Genomic DNA, 24,003 nt, shown 5'->3' with positions numbered 1-24,003 from the left:
TGAGGCCGCAGTACCTCTCCTCTCTCCTTTACCTGAGATTGACAATCCCTCCAACCTTCTTGGATTGGGAAAAAAAATGGCCGAAAAAATAGATTTGTAAAAATATTAATGTCACAGTAAAGTTAAAATCTAAACTTAACATACAAATTATACATTAATAAAATCTATTGGTTTAATTAAAGATGTGAAATTTTGTAATATTTTTATTTGAATTCTTGAGATCGGTCATCTTGACCAGCTATCACCGTGGCAGCTGGTAAACACTTGGGACAGCATTTAGTTTCAGTGGCTGCCACAGATACGCAGACCTCAGAAAAACTAAAAAACTGTCAGCTCACGCATCACCAAAAATGTGGCCACCTGAGAGTGGCTCCCATCCCCTTCCTTTTGCAGCTGTCACTGCCAGCTGCTTCAGTGGAGGAGGTTGCCTTCATGTTTACACTGATTGTTGTAGTGGAGACAGATGTGGTAAACATTTTTTCCATTTGTAAAAACCTTAAGGCAATGAGAAGCTCACAAAATGGCAGGAAATGGTTTGTGACACTGACTCAACAGTCGCTCGAGCAACAGAAAAACAAAAATACTCACTCTACAAACATTTTAATCAAGCACTGACATTTCTGTCATTGGCTGATGGCATTTCTAATTAACCTTTAAGTACCAGAGCGGCTACTTACCAGGTGGTCCCATCGCACATATGATCAGGATATCCGTCAGATTAATCATGGAGCAGTCCTTCAAGTCATACCAGTTCCAGTGATCAAGCCACTGGCGAAGCAGCTCCACAGGAGGTTGTGCACCATAAACCTCTCTCGCTGGCATGTTTACATCATCCACAAATACCACCTAATACGATGTAACATTAGTATTCTTAAACTTAAACTCCATATACTAGAGAAAAACAAATTATCTGGTGTATTAAAACTGTATGCTGCCACACTGTTTAACGCTCAATAGATCGAGTGCACACCAGCAAAGAAACAAGATGTTCAAGCATAATAAAATGTAGGTGATAAAGAGGCGCTACCATTTTTTTCCCCACTGGAGGGCCAAACACTCCTTTGCGCCGCTTATCTAGCTTGGACGTAATAATGTTTTGTGTCTGGGCAGCTGTAGTCTGGGCTGAGAAGTTGATAAACAATGGGGTGTACACATCCTTCTGTAGCTTATTCAACAGGAAGTCCTAGGCAAGAGATTTGAAATATGAACACAAGTTATCATCAGATCTCATGGTATGGGAGCATACGGTAAACAGTATATTACATTTCTTTCTTTGTTCATTATTTATTATTTGTTTATTTACCAGGAGCAATGCATCTTAATGGATATCAGTGTATCAAAAATATAAACTGTAAACACGGCAGATTACAGCAAACCTGCTAGTTAACATCTGTAGTTTCAGGGCAGGTCACATAATACTTTGTAATAAAAAAGATACACAGATATACAGCAAGAACAAACACTAATAACACATCACACAGAAATGTGTTAATGGTCAGAGATCTGGTGTTCCGTTAGTAGAAAGGGTGATGGTCACACCAACACATTCGAGTGCAACTTATTCCAGCTATTCAGTTTATTTACTTTTAGTGTAACTTTAATATAAAATAAATCACCTTCCTCTCCTTTCCTGCTGATCTTCTCTATGTTATAACCAGGTATATATCACAGCCTTAACTGAAACCTTCTGTTAACCTAAAAAGTCGATATCAGAGGCACTAAGTAAAAGTTCCTCTGGATATTTACATCAAATGGGCTTAATCTTTTGACTTCGACAACAAGGTATCACACTCCAAGACATGAGACAAACAGAAATCTTGCTCTTGTACTCAGTGGAGGGTTTATACTCATAAAGGCTTTCTTTCTGGTTTATTCAAATCCTACAAGTGATTTATAAAGAACTAGGTATGTCAGTAGTTGTAATATTTCCAGAAAATTAATAACCTTGCTGATTGCTGCACACTCCAAAAAACAAAAAACAAACAAACAAACAAAAAAACCCCACTGTACTGCTCATTTTCACCCCATTTTAAATTAGCATACCAAAAGTGCCTGTTACAAATACACATAAAAATGATAATTTTAAATTTTATCTGGATAAATGGTTATGATAAGCTTTTTAATCTAATTAAAATTAAAAGTGGCTGTCAGTATGTATTTCATTAGAAAAGATTCACAGTTAATCCCTGAAAATAACTCCGGAATAAATTGTGAAATGAGGCGTCTCCCTGAGGAGAGGCTCTAAAGTAATGGTGCACAGGCTACAGTAAAATCAGTGACTTTTTCAAACTGCATGAGTTTACAGAAAGGACATTTTACTAAAAGCTCAAAATAACTGGCACCCACTGAACAAACCTTCTGTGTTTATATGAACAGGGAACATAGCATACATAGAGAGCTGATGCATTTTATTAGGATTTTATCTTTAGGTTCAGAGCACATCCTTAGCTTGCTTTCTGCATAAGCATATATTAAGCGGTCATATGGAGGTTGTCAAACTATTTGAATAATGAGCTGCTTAATCAAAGGGAGCGTGTGATGTGAATGATCACAAGATGCAGACAAAGTGCATCACCCTCTTCCCTAAATTATAAACCAGCAGCACCACTCGTCTGAGTCTCACCCCTGATTAGTGTGGTGCAGGTGAATTTGCTTTAAGTAGTCGGTCGAGGATACAAGTGCGGGCACGGTGCCATACATATTGACATAGCCTGAGTGTTTATCACTTCTGCCAGATTTGGGATTCTGCCATGGTTTGCTGGTTATGACATGGGACAGAGCCACTTCAGCAGGCAGGCAGACAGACAGGAAGTGGAGCACAAGGCAGACTCCCCAGTGAGATGATCTCCACTCACCCCAGAGTCTGAAGTTTGAACTTGCTAATGGATGAACTAATGAAGCAAAGGAACAGAGGATGGATTAGTCCTTGATATAAATAGTCAAAGCACTGCTGAGAGATACTCTGTATTCTTCCAAGGTGGTCATTTCACACCTGGCTTCTGTAGCTGCCTCCAAATGATAGGTGTGCTCACAGCACTTACTCTAGCCTGGGACTGCAAGTCCTACACATTTATAAGTTTAATCATCTGAGTTAGTGATGCTATCACTGGCACAGGCAATGTTTGTCTGTATCTGATAACAATTTATGTAAATAAAAAACAGCTTTAAAGTGGACAAGATAATAATAGCAGAACAGGGCAATGTCCCAGTTTTGTCTCAGAGTGCAAAAGTGTCCTAACTAACAGACCCCATCAGAGTGAGCTGATTTTCTGTTAATTTAATCAAAACTTGAATAATCTTTACCTTTATACAATGCAATTTTTAAAAGTTACAGGCCATCAAAGTACATACATATTGCCATTTTGCCAAAGCAATATGTATTACTCGTAGATCAGTGGTCCCCAACCTTTTCTGCGCCACGGACCGGTTTATGCCCGACAATATTTTCACGGACCGGCCTTTAAGGTGTCGCGGATAAATACAGCAAAATAAAACTAGTACTGGTACCGAAAAAAAGAAGATTATTCATAACACACGTGAAAAGACCCAGGGAAACCGAGTTAACGATATAAACGATAACAAAATAACGCTGAAAACCGACAAAAACCCTGAAAACCATACATTTCACACCTGAGCCTCAACTCTCGCGGCCCGGTACCAAACGACTCACGGACCGGTACTGGTCCGAGGCCCGGGGGTTGGGGACCGCTGTCGTAGATGACTTATTTAACTGTTTGTACTATGTAAGATGTGGTTCTAACTGGATATTATCATCATTGTTTGTGGACATGTGACCTACTGCACCACTAAGTTAATGTCTGATCATTCTGATCATTCACAAAAGAAAACTAGAAACTTTTAAGTCAGCTGCCCTAAAGTATACCAGGAAAGACTACTGGGCCATCAGGTTGCCAGCTGTCTGTATCAGTGTTTGCAATAAAGTATAATCAAGGCATACATTTTAAAAATCAGAGTTCAGGATGACATGTAAGAGCCAGGACATGTATGTATTTGCAGGTGAGGAGAAGAACTTGAACAGAGCCAGGTCTTAGTGTGGGTAAGAGACTGGCAGCTAAGTTCTGAACATACTGTCCAAGGGCTTTGTTAGGCAAAGTAGTCTAGGAGGGAGGTGATTAAGATATGAGTGTGGGTTTCAGTCTGAAAATGAAGGCCATTGTCTGGAGAAGTTCTTTGGGTGGTAAAAGGCATATTTAAAGATGGATTTGACATGTGATGGGAACAAGAGAGCAGAGTCCAGGTTGACACCCAGTTCGCAGACTTCTAGAAATGTCTGTGAAATGGAACATCCACCCACATTAAGATGAAGATGAGCCACTTTTGCGGGCAAAGTTTTGAAAGCCACAACCAATAGCTCAATTTTATTGTTCTTTATTTTGAAAAAGTTGGTTGAAATTCTGATGTCATTCAACCAGCCGACAAAACCAGAGGAGAGAGCTAATTGGACAATTTGTAGTTGAGATACAATAGAGCATCAGTGGAAGGTCGCCATATGGTGACACAGTTGTTTTTGTTGTTGTTTGTTTTTTAGAGAAAGAGGCAGAAAGCAGCTGTTACCATGTGAGTTCTACAGAGTTGCTGATCACGTCGACTATGATGGGAGACAGGGTGGGTAGGCACAACTTAACAAAGGTTGCATTAAATGACAGCTATTATAATAATGTGGACTGTTAACATCTTAGATCAATTTCACATTCAAAAGTGGTTTTATTCTAAATGTAACTACAAATTAGGCACTAAGTAATGATTACATCCTTCTATTACAGCAATGTAAAAAGACTGTTCTTGTCTGACATATTTGAACTAACAGCTTTCAGCTTCATAGAGTTTGCTATACTGTGTATATTACCTCAAATCAGTTTGCGTAAACACAAAATACTGTAGTGCTTTCGAAAGGTTAGATCTGTAAAATAGATGTATTGCATGACTCACTGTAATGTAGACACTCTTGCCAGTGCCAGTGGGACCGATGAAAAGAGTGGGTTTCTGGTGAGTGACGAGTAGCTCCATCAGTGCCATGTAGCGTACTGTGTTCTCAGTGGGAACGATGATCTCATTGAACTGCATGTCCTTGCCTATGGGGGGAGCAGCCTTTAACTTATCTATCCAAAGCTCCCACCTGCCCGGGCCCTGACATGGAAATAATAAAAAGATGAAACTTGCATTTACGATATAAAGCTCAGTGAGTGCTGGACACATACAGTACCAGACTACTAATCACAGATAATACTATTTGATGAAATTGCCACCGGGCTTGTCAACTGTTAAACTGCTGCTTAAAGCAGGAAAGAATGTTTGTGTGTGCATGTGTGTGTGTGTGTGTGTGTGTGTGTGTGTGTGTGTGTGTGTGTGCGCGCGTGTGTGTGTTTGTTTCATCATCTGGTATGTTATCTCTCATGTACATATGTCCTTTTCAAAGCAGATATTAAGAATATCTCAAATATCCGTGTTAAAAAGGGAACTAACCTTTTTCTAAGAAAACAATCCTTGAATGAAAAATAAAAATTTACAGCACATTAAAGCCAGATGGAGGGATGTGAAAGAGACTGCAGTATGCAACCATAAAGGTCACAGACAGACAATAAATTACAGTCCCTTTTCCCCAACGATCTCAGGGGAGGAAAGATTTATAGTGGTATGTCACTCCATCTAGATTACAAAACTCAGAGTTAAGTTCTTTTTTGTACATATTGTGATTATGGCAAAAACAAAACCACTGCCATCTTCAGGTTTCTTGTTTTTATTCTATTTTATTCAGGGTTAGGATTTATTCTAATCCTAAAACAGTTGAAATTTATATACAAGCATCTTATAAATATCATGCACAAAAGTATCTTACCTCTTGCACTCTTACCTCCTTAACGAAGCAGTACTCGTAGAGGGTTCCCTCAGTGGGTAAGGGGAGTGTCAGCTGATTCGGTGGAGCCTCCACGGTGACCAGAATGCCATGGCGGGCTGCTGTCTCCTTACTTAAGGGGCCATTCATCACCTCTCTTACCAGAGCATCAAACTTTACTCGGCCCAAATCGTCACAGCTGGCACCCACTGACCAGATCAGGCAGAACGCAAACATGCCCTTTGTAAAAGAAGAGGAACATCATTACTGGTTTTGACTGCTCAGGCATATCAGTATGTGTAGGGTAATTTCCAATAAACCAAGTTCAAAAAGGGAGTCTATGGCTGACGCGTGTTCCTGGTTTCCAAAAGAAATGCTTCCAGTTGCATTATGATTTGAAGACTGTTTATTTATCACAAACTGAAGATGTAACAATGAACTCCTTCCTAAATAAGCATGAAAGTTCCAAAAAAAGGCAGTTATCCAGAACTACCTGTGCACACGGTCAGAAAACCGTGAGATTCCTAACCTCTCTGTCCATGCTCCTCCCCTTCCACCTCACACAGGGTTTCATGCTACTATTGCACTTTCATACTTAAAGTGAGAGGTACCCCCTTTTAGGTTCCAATCCCAAACATTACTTTATGTAAACACAACATATATTTTCATATTTATTAATCCTGAAAAGATGACTTATGTAATGAATCTATGAATTATAAAACAAATACGAACTCAATTGTAAATAAAAATATAAAGCAGACATCTGGCGCCTACACTATGGATATATGTTGTGGATATGATTGATGAAATCAATGGCGAAAGCTCAAAGTTCAATTTAAAAAAAATACTCCTACTCAGGAAACTGGGGTTGTTTATGAGCTAATCACATCCCACTCACCAAAAACAACATTAAAATACATTGAAAAGACAACTTTCCAAGACATTTAAAATTGTCTGATGAGAAAAACAGAGCGGAGCCACTCAGTAGTATTAATTCCTTAATCCTCGAGGAATCATCTCACTACCTGAGGCCAGGAGAAGCCCAGGACCCACTGCAACAGCATCTGACAATGGGTCCAAGGATTTCATTCAAATACTTAGAGTGTCTGTGCATGTCTCCATGGATATGCCTCCGCAGACTGTCACTGACCCACTACCAAACTGGTCAAACTGAACATGCCTTCTCCAGATCCTGCCTGTCACATGTGCTCATGATGAACCTGCTCTAATCTGTGAAAAGCACAGGATTCCAGTGGTGGACCTGCCACTTCTATGGCAAATGCCAATTGAGCTCCATGCAGTGAGCACAGCGCCCACTAGAGGACGTCAGGCTCTGAGGCCACCTTCATGAAGTGTGTTTTTGATGGTTGGTTAGGTGAAATTCACACCAGTCGCCTGCTGGAGGACAGGTTTTAGGGCCCGCCTGTCTCCTGGAATGTCCTGGTGAATTTACCCAATGAGCAGTCTTAGATGACTAAATAGACTACATATTCTGGTGGGGGTGAGAAGGTAAACAGATACCACCAGTATAGCATAAAAATAAAAATCCCATGCACATATAGAATCTGTTCTAAAATATTTTACTAAAGAGTCATAGGTTGTGTTTATTATACTAATTTAAAGCATCCATGCACATCAGCCCAGCTCCAAGTACTGTACAGGTTATTAAATGAGACAAAAAACAAAATCCAAAAAGAGAGGACCTTTGTTAGAAAAAAAAAAACAGCAGGGGATACTGTAGGAATTGGAAATGAGGCTTAGCAGCCTCATGATAGCTCCTGCTGTTAAAAAGCTGATTAATTCAACACTTTGATAATGACTAGCTGAGAAACATAGGAGCGAGGGTTGAAAGGCATTCATCAGTGCAGTATGCCACAGGGGGATAATAGCATGCTTTCAAAAGACATGATTCAGAGGCAAAAAATCAATTGGAATGGGGGGGGGGATGAAAGGGCTCATCTGCTAAAACTTTTCCGTTTTTTGTCGGGGCAGACCCTATTAATACAGTAAATTTAGAAAGACAAAAGGAATGTTTTCTTTTCTGTATTATATCTGTATTGTTAACACTGAGCTACAGATTACAGAAAATAAATGCTCAAGTTTCACACTTTAATACTTTAAACTACAGTATTAATTTGCATTACTCAAGTCTGATTTTAGAAACAAACTGTTTTTTGTATCAAAGTAACAGCAGTATTTTTTTCTCATTTGCGTTCATGTAAGCATTTCCTTACACTTCCAAGAGCAACATCCCAGACTTACAGCGTCAACACAAAACAGAACCTGACAGTGCCAATTTTTTATGAGACATATTCTCAATTTGTATTCTGTGCATATAACAGGATTCAGATTTGCAGTACACCGCGTATTTTTTAATGTGATCAAATGAGAACGGACACAATGGGGAGTCTTGGATGTTGGTTCAGTATTTCTAAGCTCTTGCGAGTTTGACTTTTTCTGTTTATACTGTGTCATACCAACTAATTAGCCAAAATGCTGTGTGCTGAATTATGCATATCAAAGAGGTACAGAGCTGCAATGACTGTGGGAAGCGAAAACTGTATATTGTGGACTGCTCTGTAAAGCCATCTTTTAGGGTTGGGCTAAAATGCTAAAAAGGTATAAAGACCTCTACTTATTTCATATGTTACTATGTTTTATATTACTTCAATAGCAAATAGCAGCATTAGCAGCAGTAGTGTGGACACAAACCTCCAGCCAGGAGCAAATATCTTTTTCATCCATGTTCTTAATCTTTGCTTCATCCTGAAATTCATCCATCATACAGTCCATCAGATTCATGAGGGACTTCACTAGGTTGGTGTCAGATGTTGAAGACAGCTCCTAAAATCAAATTTTGAATAAGAATGATGTTTAAAAAAAAAAGTCAACCAGACTCAGAAATAATTAATTTGTTAGCATAGAAGGCAACTATAAATATCTGAAAGTAACAGAAGCATAAAACTAAAATTACACAAAATCCATCTGCAAAAGAAATCATGCAAATGCCCCGAGCAGTTTCTGTTCAATTCCTGGCTGACTGGACCACTTGCTGCTCTAAAATCGAAGTACTGGCAACTTGAAAGTGTTAAAAAAGTTTCTAAGCACCTTGGTGGCCTTTCGAATGAGCTGTAGGCAGGCTGGCAGTAGGCGGTCAAAGAGGGCAGTGATGAGGTCTTTGTGCGTAGCACTGACCGTAGGAGGCAGGGTACTGAGCCAGGACAGCATGAGAGGCCGCCAGCCAAGCATATGTGGCTCCATGTAGATCATACCACAGCGAGACACCTGCCACAATCATTTATATCATATTAGAAAATAAACATGTAAACAGTTATCCTTCATAACTCACAAGAATATTGTTTGTAAATAACATTAACTATAAACTGTCAGGCAGAATTATGATAGACTCCTTATCTGAAGACAAAGGTATACAATGCTGAAAGTAGATGTGATATAAAAACAGCAGTGTAGCAAAAAACATATACTGATAGTGCGAATTAATGCACAGTGCATTCATCACATCATTTGTAATTATTATCTAATGAAAGAGTTGCTGCCTTAAGACAGAAGTTCTCTGTAACATCCCATTAATAGCTTGGCAAAGAAGTACTAATAAAGTTAGAAGATATTATCAAAAACAGTAAATAAGTTAAGGTTTTAATAAACACACTCTTGAACAGAGAAATAAAAAAAATGAGGGATCAATAGTGCACAAAAGTGTTGGAAGTGCACAAATTGGGAAGAGTTCACTGTGATCACAAAATGTTTGATGCCTCTTCGTTCAGCGTAATGAAAGGAACAGATGCCAGGCTATAGAGAATCAAAAATAGAAGTCTGTTTAATAAAAAAAAAGCAGAGGCAGAAGCTATTCTCTCAAGACATCTATGCATTTGAAGCACATCCTTTGTTTCTGCCTCACAACAAATAACCAAAGAATATATACTGCAAGAAAACTACTGGTACACAAGGACTGCAGGTTATTTCAAGTGGAAGAGAGAGGTGTGTCACCCCTGTGATCTCTTGTTTTGACGATTGACAGATTACGCACCCTATAGCAGACATTTCCTTTAGCACCTTTGAAATTACACAGTGGATGGTGGAAACGGTGAGGAGGAGGTTGGGGAGGATGCTATCTCAAGTGTTATGCCCTCCTGATAAATGTCACTGTGGCTTCGTAAAGAAATGTGGCTTATGTTAGCGCATTGCTGTCTAGAGTCTCCCAAAGCCAATAGCAGAGGTGGCCGTACAAATAACAACAGTGCAAACAGAAAAGTAGCATTCGAAGACTGAATACCTCTGCAAAGGCTCAAAATACCATGGCATGCATGAACTGAGAGCCTGAACCTCATTTAGACTGTGTTTGTCTATCTTGATCTTGAAAATTATGTCTGAGAACCGTTTTTATTTGTATAAATGTATTCACCAAGACATGGGGTGGGTGAATACATATATCAGATTTTCAGTAATTCTGCAAACAGAGAAGATCAACCAGTCAAATAACCCCCACTGATGCTGTTAATATGACATTTCAAACTGGCAGAAAGAGGCAGAAAAGGGGGCTGAATTCCCAAGAATAAAATTCTTCACAGTCCCACAACAAAACAGAAACATCTGTCATTCTAATTATTGAAACATTAAAAAAAATAGAATTTCTATAGAACAAAAAAAATTCCCAATAAACAAACTCAGAGACCGCAGAGGTCGAGTCCTCTAAAACGGGCTTTTGACCAGAGTATTCATGAATGACTGAACTTCAAGGTGGCCTCATGATTTATAGTTCTGTCGTTATTTATCTTGTGCTTGGCCTTGGTTCAGGACCTCGGTTCATCTTCTGCCTGAAATAAGCTGTTTTAGCTTAAGACCACCTTACCTTCAAGGCTTTCTTCAGATTGAAGGCACAGCTGTGTGCCATGATAGAGGTATCTGCTCTCATTGACATCATACAGAGCCACGAGTAGAACCTGCCTGATAGCCAGCATTTGGAAAGTAAAAAGGTGGAGGTTTTGGCTCACACACGTTAAGTGATAATGAGGACAGCACACCAGACTCAGTGAAACTCTGGCCCTGTTTAATATCAAAATCCTTCACACTAAAATTATATTTATATAAAACAAAATAAATATCACAAAATCTAATAAAAACTGGGTAAAACTATGAAGTCTAAATTAAAGGAGTCTCTCACCGTGGCTGGAGATGCCACCTCCAGGTCCATGGGTTCAAAGATGAGGCTCATTTGTGGTGACATTTGAATGATCTCACCGCTCATCAGACACAACTTCTTGTTGTCATCGAGTACTGTGTTCATATTCTCAATCCACACAGCATCCACTGGACCATCAAAGATGAGCCATTTTCTGTCAGGGCTCTGAGACACACAAGGAATATGAAATTCATACCGTAAAGAAATAATTTCAACACAACTGAAGCTAAATTGTTAAGCTGTGAGGTCAAAACATAAAGTAAGGTTATGATTATTAGCCACAATCATGACCTGCTGGCTTGCCAGCAGTATGTTGATATATTCATCAGAAGACCATTTATGAATGCAGTGACTCTGTATAACACTGAAGTTATGCAGTGTTGTACAGTGAAATATAAAGCCTTTAAAAATGACTGTTTAGCACAACCAACAGGAGTTTAGTGATGTGTAAAATCATTCTGGTGACTCTGTAAGTTTTATATTTTTGTAGTATCTTCATTTTTGCAGTTTATAGATGATCCCTGCACACTCATCTCACAGCCAGCTACAGTCAGAGATCAGTATGAAATGTCCAGCTCATTTTGAAAATAGCTGTTACTCACTCTCTGTTGCTGGAAAAAAAAAAAAAAGTCAACAGCTCTCAGCATCCAAAGAGTCGCACATATACTCAACCTGCAGTTATTTATTTTAGTCTGTGAGGAGAGTTGAAGTATCAAAATAACAGCTAAGATAGCGAGCTAATTCGGTCTGTCCTGCCTGTGCACAGATTAGCAAGCACATATACACCTTCAGTCCGAATGCATGTTGCCCAGTTGCACCAACAGGTTGTGTGGGCTTTACCTGTATGTCGTGTATGCCGTGCATGAAGCATGGCGATCTGGAAACTTTGGTAATCAACAAATTTAACAACAAAACAAATATTCAAAATAAAGTTTGAGGATCATGCACATTAAGGAATTTTCCCAGAAGAAAATGCAAAGAAGGTGGGCGTGGTCTGAAAATATCAGAGAAACCAGGAAAAACACGAGTGTTAATAACTATGATGTTCAGGGTTAGAAAAAATGTGTTTAAAGGTTTGCGAAAAGAGTGCATGTCTTACAACTTTATGTGCCAGTATTTTCTACATACTGCACTCACACTGAAATCATTGTGCATACTTCCAAGGTCACAACTGAACTCCTGTGAATTACAATCTAAGTGAAGAATGTCTGCTAAATAAATGAAATTAACACCCACATTGTCATAATGGGGGCTGACAACAAGTGTCAATTCTCCAGTTAAATGGGCTGGCAAGAGCTGTACTTTAAATTGATTTGTTATAATATAAACAAATGGAGATGCCTGGGCCTGGGCCATCTGGTGCTTGTGAGGGAAGTGAACATGCAGTAATTTAATGATCTGAAAAAAAAAAAAGAAAGCATTTTGTATGCAGAAATTTAATACACTACAACGCAGTTTACTCCAGATTAGTGCACATAAAATGAGTTTAGTAAAATGTGTTGCAGGAAAAGAGAGCAAAAACAAAGGAAGACCACTGCCTGCAGAAGAAAATGACTTTAAAAAAGCTAGATTTGGTTTCTGTTTTGATTGCATCAGTATATAATGTTACTCCTTACAATTTGTAATATGACAGCTTTATATACTAACACTTTTTTTAAATGACAACTTCATTTGGAAACACTGAGAATAAAGGGAAGAAATGATTTTCCATTAGGACATGCCTCTAGTGCAGCCTGTAAATTGTCTGCCTGTGTGTGTCTAGTGTGTGTGTGTCTGTGTGTGTCTCTGCACAGGAATGAAAGAGAGTTATTAAAGATCTAATTTTAACAAGACAGCCGAATGTTTCTCTTGTTTACCTGCCACTGAAGCCTTTCTTTCTGCTAGCTTGCAATTAATTGGAATGTCATGCCTATTGTATAAAGATCCGTCAAAACTCATTAACTGAGGATGAGCAGACAATAATGTATCTCGATCTCATCTTATTCCTGCACAGCTACCAACAGTAGGTGGATGCACATAGGACATTTGGTCCAACTGTACCACAATTACCATGTGCTTTAAAGTTTTACCTTGTAGGGGGGAGTGCAACAGCAGTTTCCTGCTTTCCTGATTCAGTTCTGAATTACTCATTACGAACAAAGCATATGCTGTATTGCTGCCTGCCTCGCAATAAAGTCAGAATAATCTACACTGGCAAACATTCCCATTCAAAATTTTTATTTATCTGCACGAAGACAAACAAATAATAAATAATAATTGTTTTATTTTTTTTTTACTTTTAACTGATACAAAGTTGTTCCAAAAACATTTTTCTGAACTGACAGATAAGTGCAATAATGTTACAGAAATGCTAAAATAATGCGGCAATAAAGTATAGTCGATTTTTACTCCACATAGAAAACATCCTTGCATGATGATGTTGCTTGGATCCAGGGACGAGAAAGAGAAAGCTAGTCCAGTAGTTCATGAATTTCAAAAAGCTTACTCGACCTTTAACAGTTTAATCACAGTTCTGCACTATCTGCAGAATATATTTAAACTGCAAGCACTAAAATCACATACATAAAACTGCTAATTACATTCTCAACAGAAAAGCATTTTGTCCAAAAAGCAAAGCAACAGGAAAAAAAAGGGTTTAGTGTACACCTGTTCTGCCCAGTTCCATTTCCATACTTTTATACTTGGACCCCGATAAAATAGCTGTGCATGACTAACTGTTTAAAATAATCCTTATTTATCTCATATCTGAAACAAGCATCCACCACTGGGAGAGGAAAAATATGATGCAAAATAGAAAAAAGGATTTAATATAACCCTGTTTTGAGCACAGTTAGCATAGCAAAGGGTCAGCTGATTTTGAAGTTTTGGTGCTCAGATACCTGTAGTAGTAGCAGTAGTAGTAAGTACTAGTAGAGGGGTTTTTTTTCCTCACAAGAACTCATAATCACACTACATAATCGCACAGCTCACCAGGCTGAACATGTTCATCTGTATGACTCTGAAAGTGCATGTAGCTGAATAACCACTGCTTGGCTGCTTTAACTTTTTGACTCATTGATTGTTTCTGACCTGAAATTTCTGATGATCTCCTGCTAGTACTCTGCAGGCTTTTGCAAAACATTCATGGGCAGCAGTCTTACCTGGGAGGCAGCGAAGGATCTGTAGCTGACAGCAAGGATGCCATCAGACCACTCGTGAGAGACGGGGTCAAACTGGCCGTACAGCTGGCCCATGGTAATGGATTTGGGATTGATTACTGTGATCTGTACCTGGTTCTCATCCATCAGACCCTGATATAACAACACAAAAAAGCCATGCGTGCAAAGAGATATTCTTACTGGAAAAAACAAAAGCTGTCCAGACAAATACAAATCAGACAAACGTGAGCCACATGATTATACATAAGATGACTGCACTCCATAGTTGAGGCAAAAACAGACTAAATGTGTTTCTATGACACTCATTTGACCAACCTGTCTTTGCCTTGACACATAAATTGCTTACAAAATTACTGCCAGTATGACAGGATTCGTGCTAACTGAAGAAGAGAAGCAAAACTTGCTTCAAATGGCACTTCAGACAGGATGTCAGTTTGAGTTAAAAACTGCTGGAGGAAAAAAACAAAAAACAAAAATGGAGCGTGAGGAGAGGGAGGCTGGACATGATCAGTGGATGTGCAGCGACAAGGATGACGATGATAAATGTGGCATTCCCAGGCGCTCCATCAGCAGGCCTTCATCTGTCTCCTTGGTGGGATGCCTCTCAGCCCTCTCAGCCATGTAAATACAACAAGCCAGTTCTGGTCCTTTCTGGGAGATCGATAACTACTAAACAAAGACTACAGCTCTGACAAAGTGGATGGATGTGTTTACTTGGGACAATCATGTAGCTCAGATAAGCCTTGAATATTGCATGTAAGACATATTTTTACTTGACACAAAGCTTTAGGTTTTTTTTTCTTTCACAGATTAAATTTATGTATTAAGGACTCAGGTAGCACTATTAAAAACTACTAACTCTGCTTTGTCAGCCACTTAAATATAAGCTTTGTTTTCCGTTTCTTTCAGAACAGGATATGTGAACATATTAAATGCCATTCAACCTAAGGCCAAGTGCCACTTTTAACCACTTATGCTGTTGTTGCCATTATCTTCAATCATGACTCTTATTCAACCACTCAAACCACCCCGTTAAGTCCAAGTGTCAATAGAGTGCAAACAGAGCTGGGACTTACTGGTTAGATTTTTAGATTTAAAGCAACATCTCACCTTCTTAAAAACGTCATGAAGGGCAGCTGCCAGCACACGGTAAGCACTGGTCTTTCCACCAAACGGTTCACCCACTAACATGAAGCCGTGTCTCACTATCATCATCTCAAAGATTTGCAGGATTTTCTCAGCAAAGAATTCTGTGACTTGAAGGTTCATTTGCCGGCAGTTATCCTCAATGGCCTCCAGCAGAACGTTGTAGTCACGTTTTGGGAGTTTGACTCCCGGAAAGAGGTCAGAGGTGATACCCTGATATGAAAAATGAGAATTGGTGGAGAATAAAGGAGTGGAATGATGGAACATACTGTATATACAGATCCTTACATACTAACCACAACATACAACCAATGTTCCCTCTAATTTTTCATGTGTCTGAGCGAACACACAAACTCCCTGAGCGGTCCCTTGGACCACTGTGAGCGACATCAGACGTGTGCACTGTGGTCACGCCAGCATCGAATCCATCCAAGTTACATGGTTTATTAAAATAATCAAATTACAGCATTTACATTTATGTTAGACTACTTTTAATTAACTGCTTTAGCCCACTTATAAATGAAAATTTAAAAAATCTTGTTCATGACCTGTGTAGTATGTTAACACTATTGGAAGTAAAAATAACTTGAACTCCAATTTTGAAAACACACTTTTTTTTTTCATAAAGCTCTGACTTGTATTATGAGTCTGTGGTCTGGGAGAGAGTCCTGTAACTCTGTCTGCCAAATACAGTATATAATGACCAATGTTGGGCAATTAATTATATAGTTACTTCTTCAAAAAAGTAACTCAGTTTGGCAAACAACAAAGTTTTTTGCAGCTATTTTTTTTAATGCAGCCAAGGTATTTTTAAATAAACATTTCAAACTATTTACAGAACAATCAGCTGTTCTGCATCAAATCTGATGCCACACAAATTATTTGTGCCACTCCAAAAAATTATTTCTGTCCACTATGAGATAAAGGAGAAAAACAGCCTGATACCTGCAGGCCTGACAACAGATGTATGACTCCTTTAACACCTGTAACATTCAGCACTCGCCTCATTGTTCTGACACACAGAACAAAACTATTGACTACACTACACACTAACTACACAAGATTTGCGCTAAACGTCTCAAATCTCTCACATCTCAAAACACCACCGTCACTCCTAAAACTTCCCCCCGTTTCTTAACAACTAGATGCCACATTGCCATATCATTTTTTGATTGGTCGACATGGTACTTTTTTCGACCAATAGGAAAGGGTGGGGGTTGGTTTTGTTTTTGCTCACAGGCGGAGAGTGTGCCTGTGAGCACTCTCCGCGGAGAGTGCCTGTGAGCACTCTTCGCCTGTGTTGGTTTTCCTTATAAAACGCCGTTTTTACCGTTTCTTCCCGCAGTAAATATAAACAACGACAGTATTCAGGAAGAAAACCAAACATTGCAGATATTTTTATCATAACTCTGGTTTTACGTGGCCGATCAACACAATTTAAAAACTGGTATAAAGTCCACACTTTTTCCGTCAATTGTTCCGTCTGTCCTGCTCACATCTCCAATGGTTGTACACGTTGTCATTAACGTGGCTTCACTCCACATCAGCCCCGCCGCTTTGCTAGCTAAAACACCGGTGTCGGCACATAAGAACGCTGTCATAGCCTGTCAACGACGTTGATTGGCTGCGTATATACGAATGTGAATCGCATCATTGGCTGGACTATGGGATAAGGTGGCATCGTTCTAATCCCATACGGGAGCAGCCAGTCACTTACTGACTAACACTGCAAAACAGAATTGTTAAAGTTTTAATTTTAATTTCAATTCAGGTTAGATTTTTTTTTGTGCGCAACACAGATTTTCTGTGCGCAGAGACCGTGCCAGCAGTGCGCAATTGCGCACGTGCGCAGCTTAGAGGGAACATTGCGATACAACGGCAACACACATTCACTTTGATGTTCGGGCTGAGGACAAACGATAGACACATAAATATTCGTTCACTCATGCAAACACACGTATAACCCAGTCAAATGTTCTGACTGGTGTTTAAATTGTCCTTGTGGATCATGGGTTCAAATGAACTGACTGGAATTAACTTGAGCTGACATCAGTTGATGTGAACGACTCCATTTATCAAGCCGAGCTGAGCTCCACACACCTCAAATAGCTGCAAATCGTGGTCCAGGAATTTGGGCAGATTGACATCAATAATGGATCTCAGCAACAGGGTGTCTTCATTCTCCTCTGGAAAGGTGAGCTGTAGTAAAACAAACAACTCCGAGGTGAAGGGAAGAGAACCAGACAAGGCACCATTCTGAGCATAAATGTAAAGAGCTAAACACCACAACAGTGGAAAAGGATGAAGATATGTAATGCATAGAAAAACAATATTTGCCATATTTGCCTAAAAGAGAAATCAGCAGCTGTTGCTAGGGAACTCACAAAACACATTTCCATATGAACAAAACAAAACAAAAAAACAACATTTTAAAAGACATCAGGCTTAATTTTTCTGCTATGCTTGTACAGAACCCGATGATAAAATTCTCAGTATGCATAAGGTCACTATGACTCACATCCCTCTCTTTCACAAATTACAGTACTCTGCAAAACAGTTTGTCATGTTGTTTTTCTGAAATGCACCGATATGGGCCAGTCCTCAGACTCTTGTGTTTAAAAGATTGCTCCTGGGGAATAATATATAAAAAAATAATACCCCAGAAACACCAACTTATAACCCAACCTGACTTAAAACTTACTTCTGGTGCATTAAAAATGTAAGTAAATCTCTTTTGAGGGTGAAGCAATTCCTTACACTCAGCTATGTGAGTGTTTGCCTTTTAAGTTGCTCAGCGCCACTTTTATCAGGAAAGACTGAGCAAGAGCTGAGAAATGTTGCACACCCCAATTATGCTTTCCTTACTTTTGGTCCTTTAGTTCAACCACTGCAGTCTAGCAGTTTCGCAGCTGACAGTGAAATCTGGTTATTTTTTGGAGCTCAATTAACAGATGTCCCCTAAACACTGTTGCCTTGAGAATAGGGCAGTTTTGAGGATACACACACTCAACATGTGTGCTGCTCCTAACAAAAAGCACACAGAAGTGAGCTTGACGAACAGAGCTAACGTTGCCTGCTTACATTCAAACCATTTTGCTCTCTGCTGCTCGAAGCTTGTCCCGGATCGGTGATCCCTCACCCTGCCCCTCTAATTAGGAACACAGTCTCCCTTCATATGAGCGTGAATCTGTTTTCACGTACCTTAAGGTTTCCAGCAGCAGTTAGCACAGACTTAACAGCTCTCATACCATAGTCATAGTGGTGCTGTGAGGAGAGCTGCTCAGAGCAGAGTCGATAAGTAGCCACTATTTTCACTGACAAGGGTCGCGCACTAACAAAACCACATGAGTAGAGGACAATCTCTGCAATCATTGCGTAGTCTGGTACCATCATGGCGACAGTCCTGAACAGAGCCTGGTATGAAACCAAAAAACAAGTTAAAGATGTACTAAATGAAAACATGATTTAAGGCTCAAAAGATTCTGAGCTGAAGTAGTAGAAGAGAGAAACATAAAACAATCTAATCTAATTTGAGCTAATTTTAGAAGACAGTACCATTTCCTAAATTACCAGAAAAAAAAGAATCATATTTTGAACAATTAAAACAGGAACAGTGACAAGAACTGATACTGTACCTTAAGGTTGTCTGGTAGCTCAGACCGTCCAGCATAGCCAGGATTCATAGTGATGAACACAGCGCAAGAGGGATCCAGTTTAAGCTCAGTCCCTTCAAACATCAACATCTCGGTGTGGGCAGCAATTCCTGGGGGCACGAGTGCAGTTAGAAACAATATAGTCAGCTACAAATGGATTTTTGATTCAATCCAACTGCTGATTTAGGGAATTTCCTAACAGCACATTTCCATAAGTGGCACATATAAATATGAATTGATATACTAACATTTGCGGCAGCAGGCTAAGAAACTCAATAATCTGTCAACTTAGCACGATTCCAGCAATAAAAGTTAACAATACTGACTTCGACTGGCACTAAGGTGCCAGTGGGGGCGACGGGGGAGGACAACTTGGAAACAGATAGGGATAGCAGTATGGTATAACAGTAGCTTTTAGGAACGAACAGAACAGCACAGCTCTGTTGGCCTTAGGTGCATCTCTGCACGTACAGTAGTTGACAAAAAAGAGAGAGAAACCAGTTTATTTCCTATTTTATAGCCTGTACCAGATAGACTATGCTGTATACTCTAATTTGTAATAAATAAATAGTAAAAGGTAAAACAGGTAAAAGTTATAATTTGGTTCTTTAGAGTTTTAGGTTTGTTTAGCTGGTTTTATGTGTGTGAAATGGTTAATGGCAACAGCAGGCTAATAACATTACACATTACCCAACTTAAAGTTATAGCGTCTGTCTAAAAAAAAAAATAAAAATACTCCCATGGTGTAAAACAGAAATCCTGCGTAGGCCAGACAAGTTCAAGGGAATTTTATTTGGTCCAAAATCTGACATAATAGGAAACAAGGAAAAGCTCTATGTTTATGTATGACTGTTAAAACAAGCATCCTAACATCTGTTAATTAACCAAAACCTACTAACATTTAATTTTTTTCTGGGAGAAATTCTGGGCATCGCCATGGCTGCATCTCATGACACAAGTCATTGAACGCCCGCAGCACTCAGAGGTCACACTGCTAAACACTGCTGAGCTTGAAGTTCTGCTGACCAACACAAATTGCCTTAGTTCAGTGTTAGTGTGCTTTGTAGAAAAGCCTGCTTTTTCACCGCTGAGATTATGTCAAATTTGTTTTGGGTGTGCTGCCAACTTTCTTAAAGATCAAAGGGAAAGAAAGGCATAAACACAAACCTCTCTGTATTGTGAGAATCTGTTGCGCCACCACAGAGAGCACCTCCAAGTCAATGCGGTTAAACTCATCAAAGCAGGCCCAAGCTCCACAGGACAAGAGGCCCTGATCACACACACACACACACACACACACACGTAAGTAAATAAGTAAGCATTACTTGTTATCCAAACTATTTTTTGGATCAGCGTGGAAAAAATTGTGTGTAAGGAGTTATATTATTCTGATCATTTCTAACTACATGACACTGATCCGCCGCAGAGGCGCTGTGGGTCACTGAGGCGGCCTTGCTGGCCTATTAGTGTGGTGCTATTGTTATAAGGATAAATATTCACAATATTTACATCAGAAAACTATGGCGGGCGCAGTCTTCATATATTTGTATACCACAAACAAATGCACCACTGTGCCACATTTTATTTTTCAGAAGAGGCTGTGAAGAGGCTGACATTTAAACGGCTGTGTGCCATGTGGGGAAGGGGAAACACTGTAAGAATGAAACCTTACCCCTGTGTCTTCTTCTATTATCTACATCTTTGAAGTGCTAATAGTTACACCAGTGGGACATTCCAAGGTAGATGTGTGTGTTCTGCCACACTTCCATCCAAAGAAGACGGAAACAGCATGTATGAATATGTTCCTCTGATGAGCTATGTGAAGTAAAACATCTTTTCGAGTGCCACGTTTCACTTACGTCTAAAACTTTGTAGCGTATGTCTGCTGGGACTGACTCACATTAACACAATTTACTCACTTTGAAGAATTTGCCCAAAGCAATGTAGTCCAGACCATCAGAGCAGTTGAAGACCACACATTGCTTGGCCACAGCTTTGGCCAAGTCTTTGGTTGTCTCTGTTTTTCCTGTGCCAGCTGGGCCTTCGGGAGCTCCTCCCAGATGAAGGTGGAGTGCTCCAAACAGCGTGCTGAAAAAGGAAAAATGACCAGTAAATAAAATGAATTTATTGTTCTCAGGTAAATGAAAATATAACTTTGAATGTTTGATGGCTTACAAGCTTTTTAATCTGAAATCTAGAGATTAAAGTTTCAGTGAGGTACATCACACTTTATATATGTGTATGTATATTTATTTTCCAAAATCATTGATTGATCACCATTTACGTTTTGAAGGAGTGTGCACAGCTTTTATAGTATTTTAACACTACTGCAACAATATGAACTCTTGTTCCAACTGTTTTGGACACTGCCACAGACGACAGCAACAAGCTTTCTGAAAAACTTTGCTTCACCTGTGGACTTACAGCACAGAACCTTTAACATTAATGTCAAATACTCTTTAACGTTCTTCCTGTCAGGGAGAATAAGGCTGTAATAATTTGCAAGAAACTTCACTACAAAAAAAATTCAACTGCAGCAACTTCTTGGTCCTCTTGGACCCTTTCCTGTTTAAAGTACTTTTTCTTTTACTAGTAAGCATTGAGCTATGTGTAGCGTATCCTAGACAGACAACACGCTCTTGGCTTGCCAGATGCAAATGTTCATACTATGTAGCCTCTACACTGAATTTCCCTCACCCTTCTCTGCATAGCTGAAGGGTAACAAAAACTGAAAGTGAAAGTGAAAGCCTTGTTCGGTTCTTGTTATACCTGTAACATTATATCACCTTAAGATGATAGGAAAAGTCTAAAAAATGCATCTTTGTGTTAAAAGTAATAAGACAGGAGACTAACTAACAGTGTAGTTAACTGTTGAGTATGTTACTGCAGTAGCTTTACCGGTAGCAGCGGTCTGTGAGTGGTGTAATGACCAGACGTGGAGTGTTGCCCAGGTATTCGTAGCCATATGGCAAACCAGCATTGATCATCTTGGTTTGGAGATGGTTTTCCTGCAAAGCGTGTGATGCAGAGTCTGAAGTAAATGACTGCAATGGTATTATGAGTTGACATGAATGCCCAGTTTCCCCAATCACTCCTTTCACATACCACCCAGTAATAGCGCAGTTGGCTAAGCCACTCAAAGTCGTTCTCATCACTTATCCCCTTTTGCACCAGTGTGGCTAACACATCCCTGGCGTGGACATCCAGCACGACAAGGGCTCCGAGGGTGACCCGGTTCTGCTTGGACAGTTTTCCACGCACAAGACCCACAATGTCATCAATCTGTCTGTTGTTTTGCTCCAGGTAAGCATCAAGAGCCTAAGGGAGAAACATCATTAAACAGAAAGAAGAGGAAGACAGAGTTCATCAAGACAGAAAGATAACAGCATCAAGTTCAATCTTTGAAATTACTAATAAAAAAAGTCCACAATCAAGAGATTCCATTTTTCTTAGTGCTCTAATTGGCTGGCTATGTCCTTAATCCTGTGAAATAAATTGTAAAGAATTTCTGACGGATATTAAAAAAATATTTAATCTGTGAGATGTTTCCATCCAGCAGCTGGTTCCAACAGCCCAATCTGGTGATATTGTTAACAATCAACTTTTTAGCCCATATTCAGGATATACTGTATATGATATATAAATTAAAAAAAATAGATATATATTGAGCTGATTACCTTCTGTCCTGTTTTGATAGCTTTGTGGATATGCTTCGTCCAGTAGACTTGTGAAACACACAATACAGTCTGGCCTGGCCAAGCACGCACCCAGTTTATCCTCAGCTCATTGGGGTATGCCTCGATAGCCTCCCCTATTACCTGCAATTGACCACAATAGCAGCAAATCACTCAAATAACTGTGTATCATGATGGTTTGGCTGCACCCTTAGGCTTTGGTGCAACCTGAAACATACGCGGTCAACTGTGGCTGGAAACAGAAATAACACATAAGAGCAAATTCTCAAACCTACTACTTTTATAAAGCAATCTAAAAACAGCATCTGAGGTATGAAATATGTTGTTTTTAAACTTTTCTCTATGCTATAAATGAATTAATTTTTAAAAATAGTTCAATAAAAATCCACACAACACCTTATGCAGGGAGGCAGTCATGCCACTCTCCAGTTCTAAAAGCCATTTCTCCACCTGTCCCCTGGCTTTGGAGGTGGAAATGACATCCAGGAGCTGCACCATTTCACCCTCACTGCTCTTCATGTGGGTGATATCCAGCACATCAGTGAACAACACACTAGCAATGCCTTCAAAGCACTTCTTCAGATGGGGCTGCACCCTTGTGGAGAGGAATGCAAAAAAAGTGAATCACTCAAAGTTACAGTTCAAGGTCCACAGGCCTGTATATCTGATCAAATGGCCAAAATATATGCAAACTTACACTGTCCCTCACTTTAACACAGTATCAAGCTTGCACACAGCCATATATACAATTTTCTGTTAGCCTGTTAGCTTTGTGAAGCTTAATTTGGATTGAAATGAATCCACTTTAGACAAAACTACAGCTTTGTCTGCGAGCTGCTGATGCCCCTCTTTTACTACACTGTCAGTGAGACAAGCAGTAAATTGTCTGTGTGTCTGGATCAATATCACCCAGACAACTTCTATATCGTTATGTGCGAAATTCCCCATGTGGAGAGTTTGAAAACTTCTGATTTTGCTGTATTTAAAAAGATATTGCGTAATAAATCTTCTCTCCCACTTTCATCTGAGGAAATTGAGCAAACTGATTCAAAGCAACAGAAAAATGGATTATTATTTGAACAGTGTAATTTTCTACTAATAGAAACTTTTGCAAACAGAATCATTTCAAAGAATATTGAAACAAAATTGTACAAAAGGGGTTTTATTTGATGCTTATGTCCCCAGCAATGAGGGTGATTTATTAGTCTGCATTTATACTGACTGAGCTCTCATTTGTTGTACTGAATAATAAAACTTGGATTTGTCAATTACAGAAGAGTTTAAAAAAGGGAAATTC

At 39.4% G+C, this 24,003-nt stretch overlaps 1 protein-coding gene across 1 annotated transcript in view; it reads right to left on the bottom strand.

The window, feature by feature from the left end:
• The window catches only part of dnah7 (dynein, axonemal, heavy chain 7), a 72,923-nt gene that overhangs the window by 31,702 nt on the left and 17,218 nt on the right, over positions 1–24,003 (bottom strand). The window contains exons 19-36 of the mRNA XM_063500301.1: positions 23,103–23,301; positions 22,689–22,829; positions 22,117–22,329; positions 21,910–22,019; positions 20,931–21,099; positions 20,179–20,281; positions 18,994–19,121; positions 18,560–18,772; positions 17,459–17,557; positions 15,323–15,571; positions 14,195–14,344; positions 11,037–11,219; positions 8,963–9,139; positions 8,567–8,698; positions 5,873–6,094; positions 4,951–5,148; positions 1,028–1,183; positions 678–846 (exon numbers count right to left, since the gene is read on the bottom strand). Coding sequence (XP_063356371.1) covers positions 678–846; positions 1,028–1,183; positions 4,951–5,148; positions 5,873–6,094; positions 8,567–8,698; positions 8,963–9,139; positions 11,037–11,219; positions 14,195–14,344; positions 15,323–15,571; positions 17,459–17,557; positions 18,560–18,772; positions 18,994–19,121; positions 20,179–20,281; positions 20,931–21,099; positions 21,910–22,019; positions 22,117–22,329; positions 22,689–22,829; positions 23,103–23,301 — 3,011 coding nt within the window. The remainder of the gene's footprint in view (positions 1–677; positions 847–1,027; positions 1,184–4,950; positions 5,149–5,872; positions 6,095–8,566; positions 8,699–8,962; positions 9,140–11,036; positions 11,220–14,194; positions 14,345–15,322; positions 15,572–17,458; positions 17,558–18,559; positions 18,773–18,993; positions 19,122–20,178; positions 20,282–20,930; positions 21,100–21,909; positions 22,020–22,116; positions 22,330–22,688; positions 22,830–23,102; positions 23,302–24,003) is intronic.

This window comes from Pelmatolapia mariae, linkage group LG16_19, assembly GCF_036321145.2.
Source record: "Pelmatolapia mariae isolate MD_Pm_ZW linkage group LG16_19, Pm_UMD_F_2, whole genome shotgun sequence".
Classification (NCBI taxonomy): Eukaryota; Metazoa; Chordata; class Actinopteri; order Cichliformes; family Cichlidae; genus Pelmatolapia; species Pelmatolapia mariae.
Note: the sequence above shows the minus strand (reverse complement) of the source record. Positions and strands in the feature narration are given on the sequence as shown.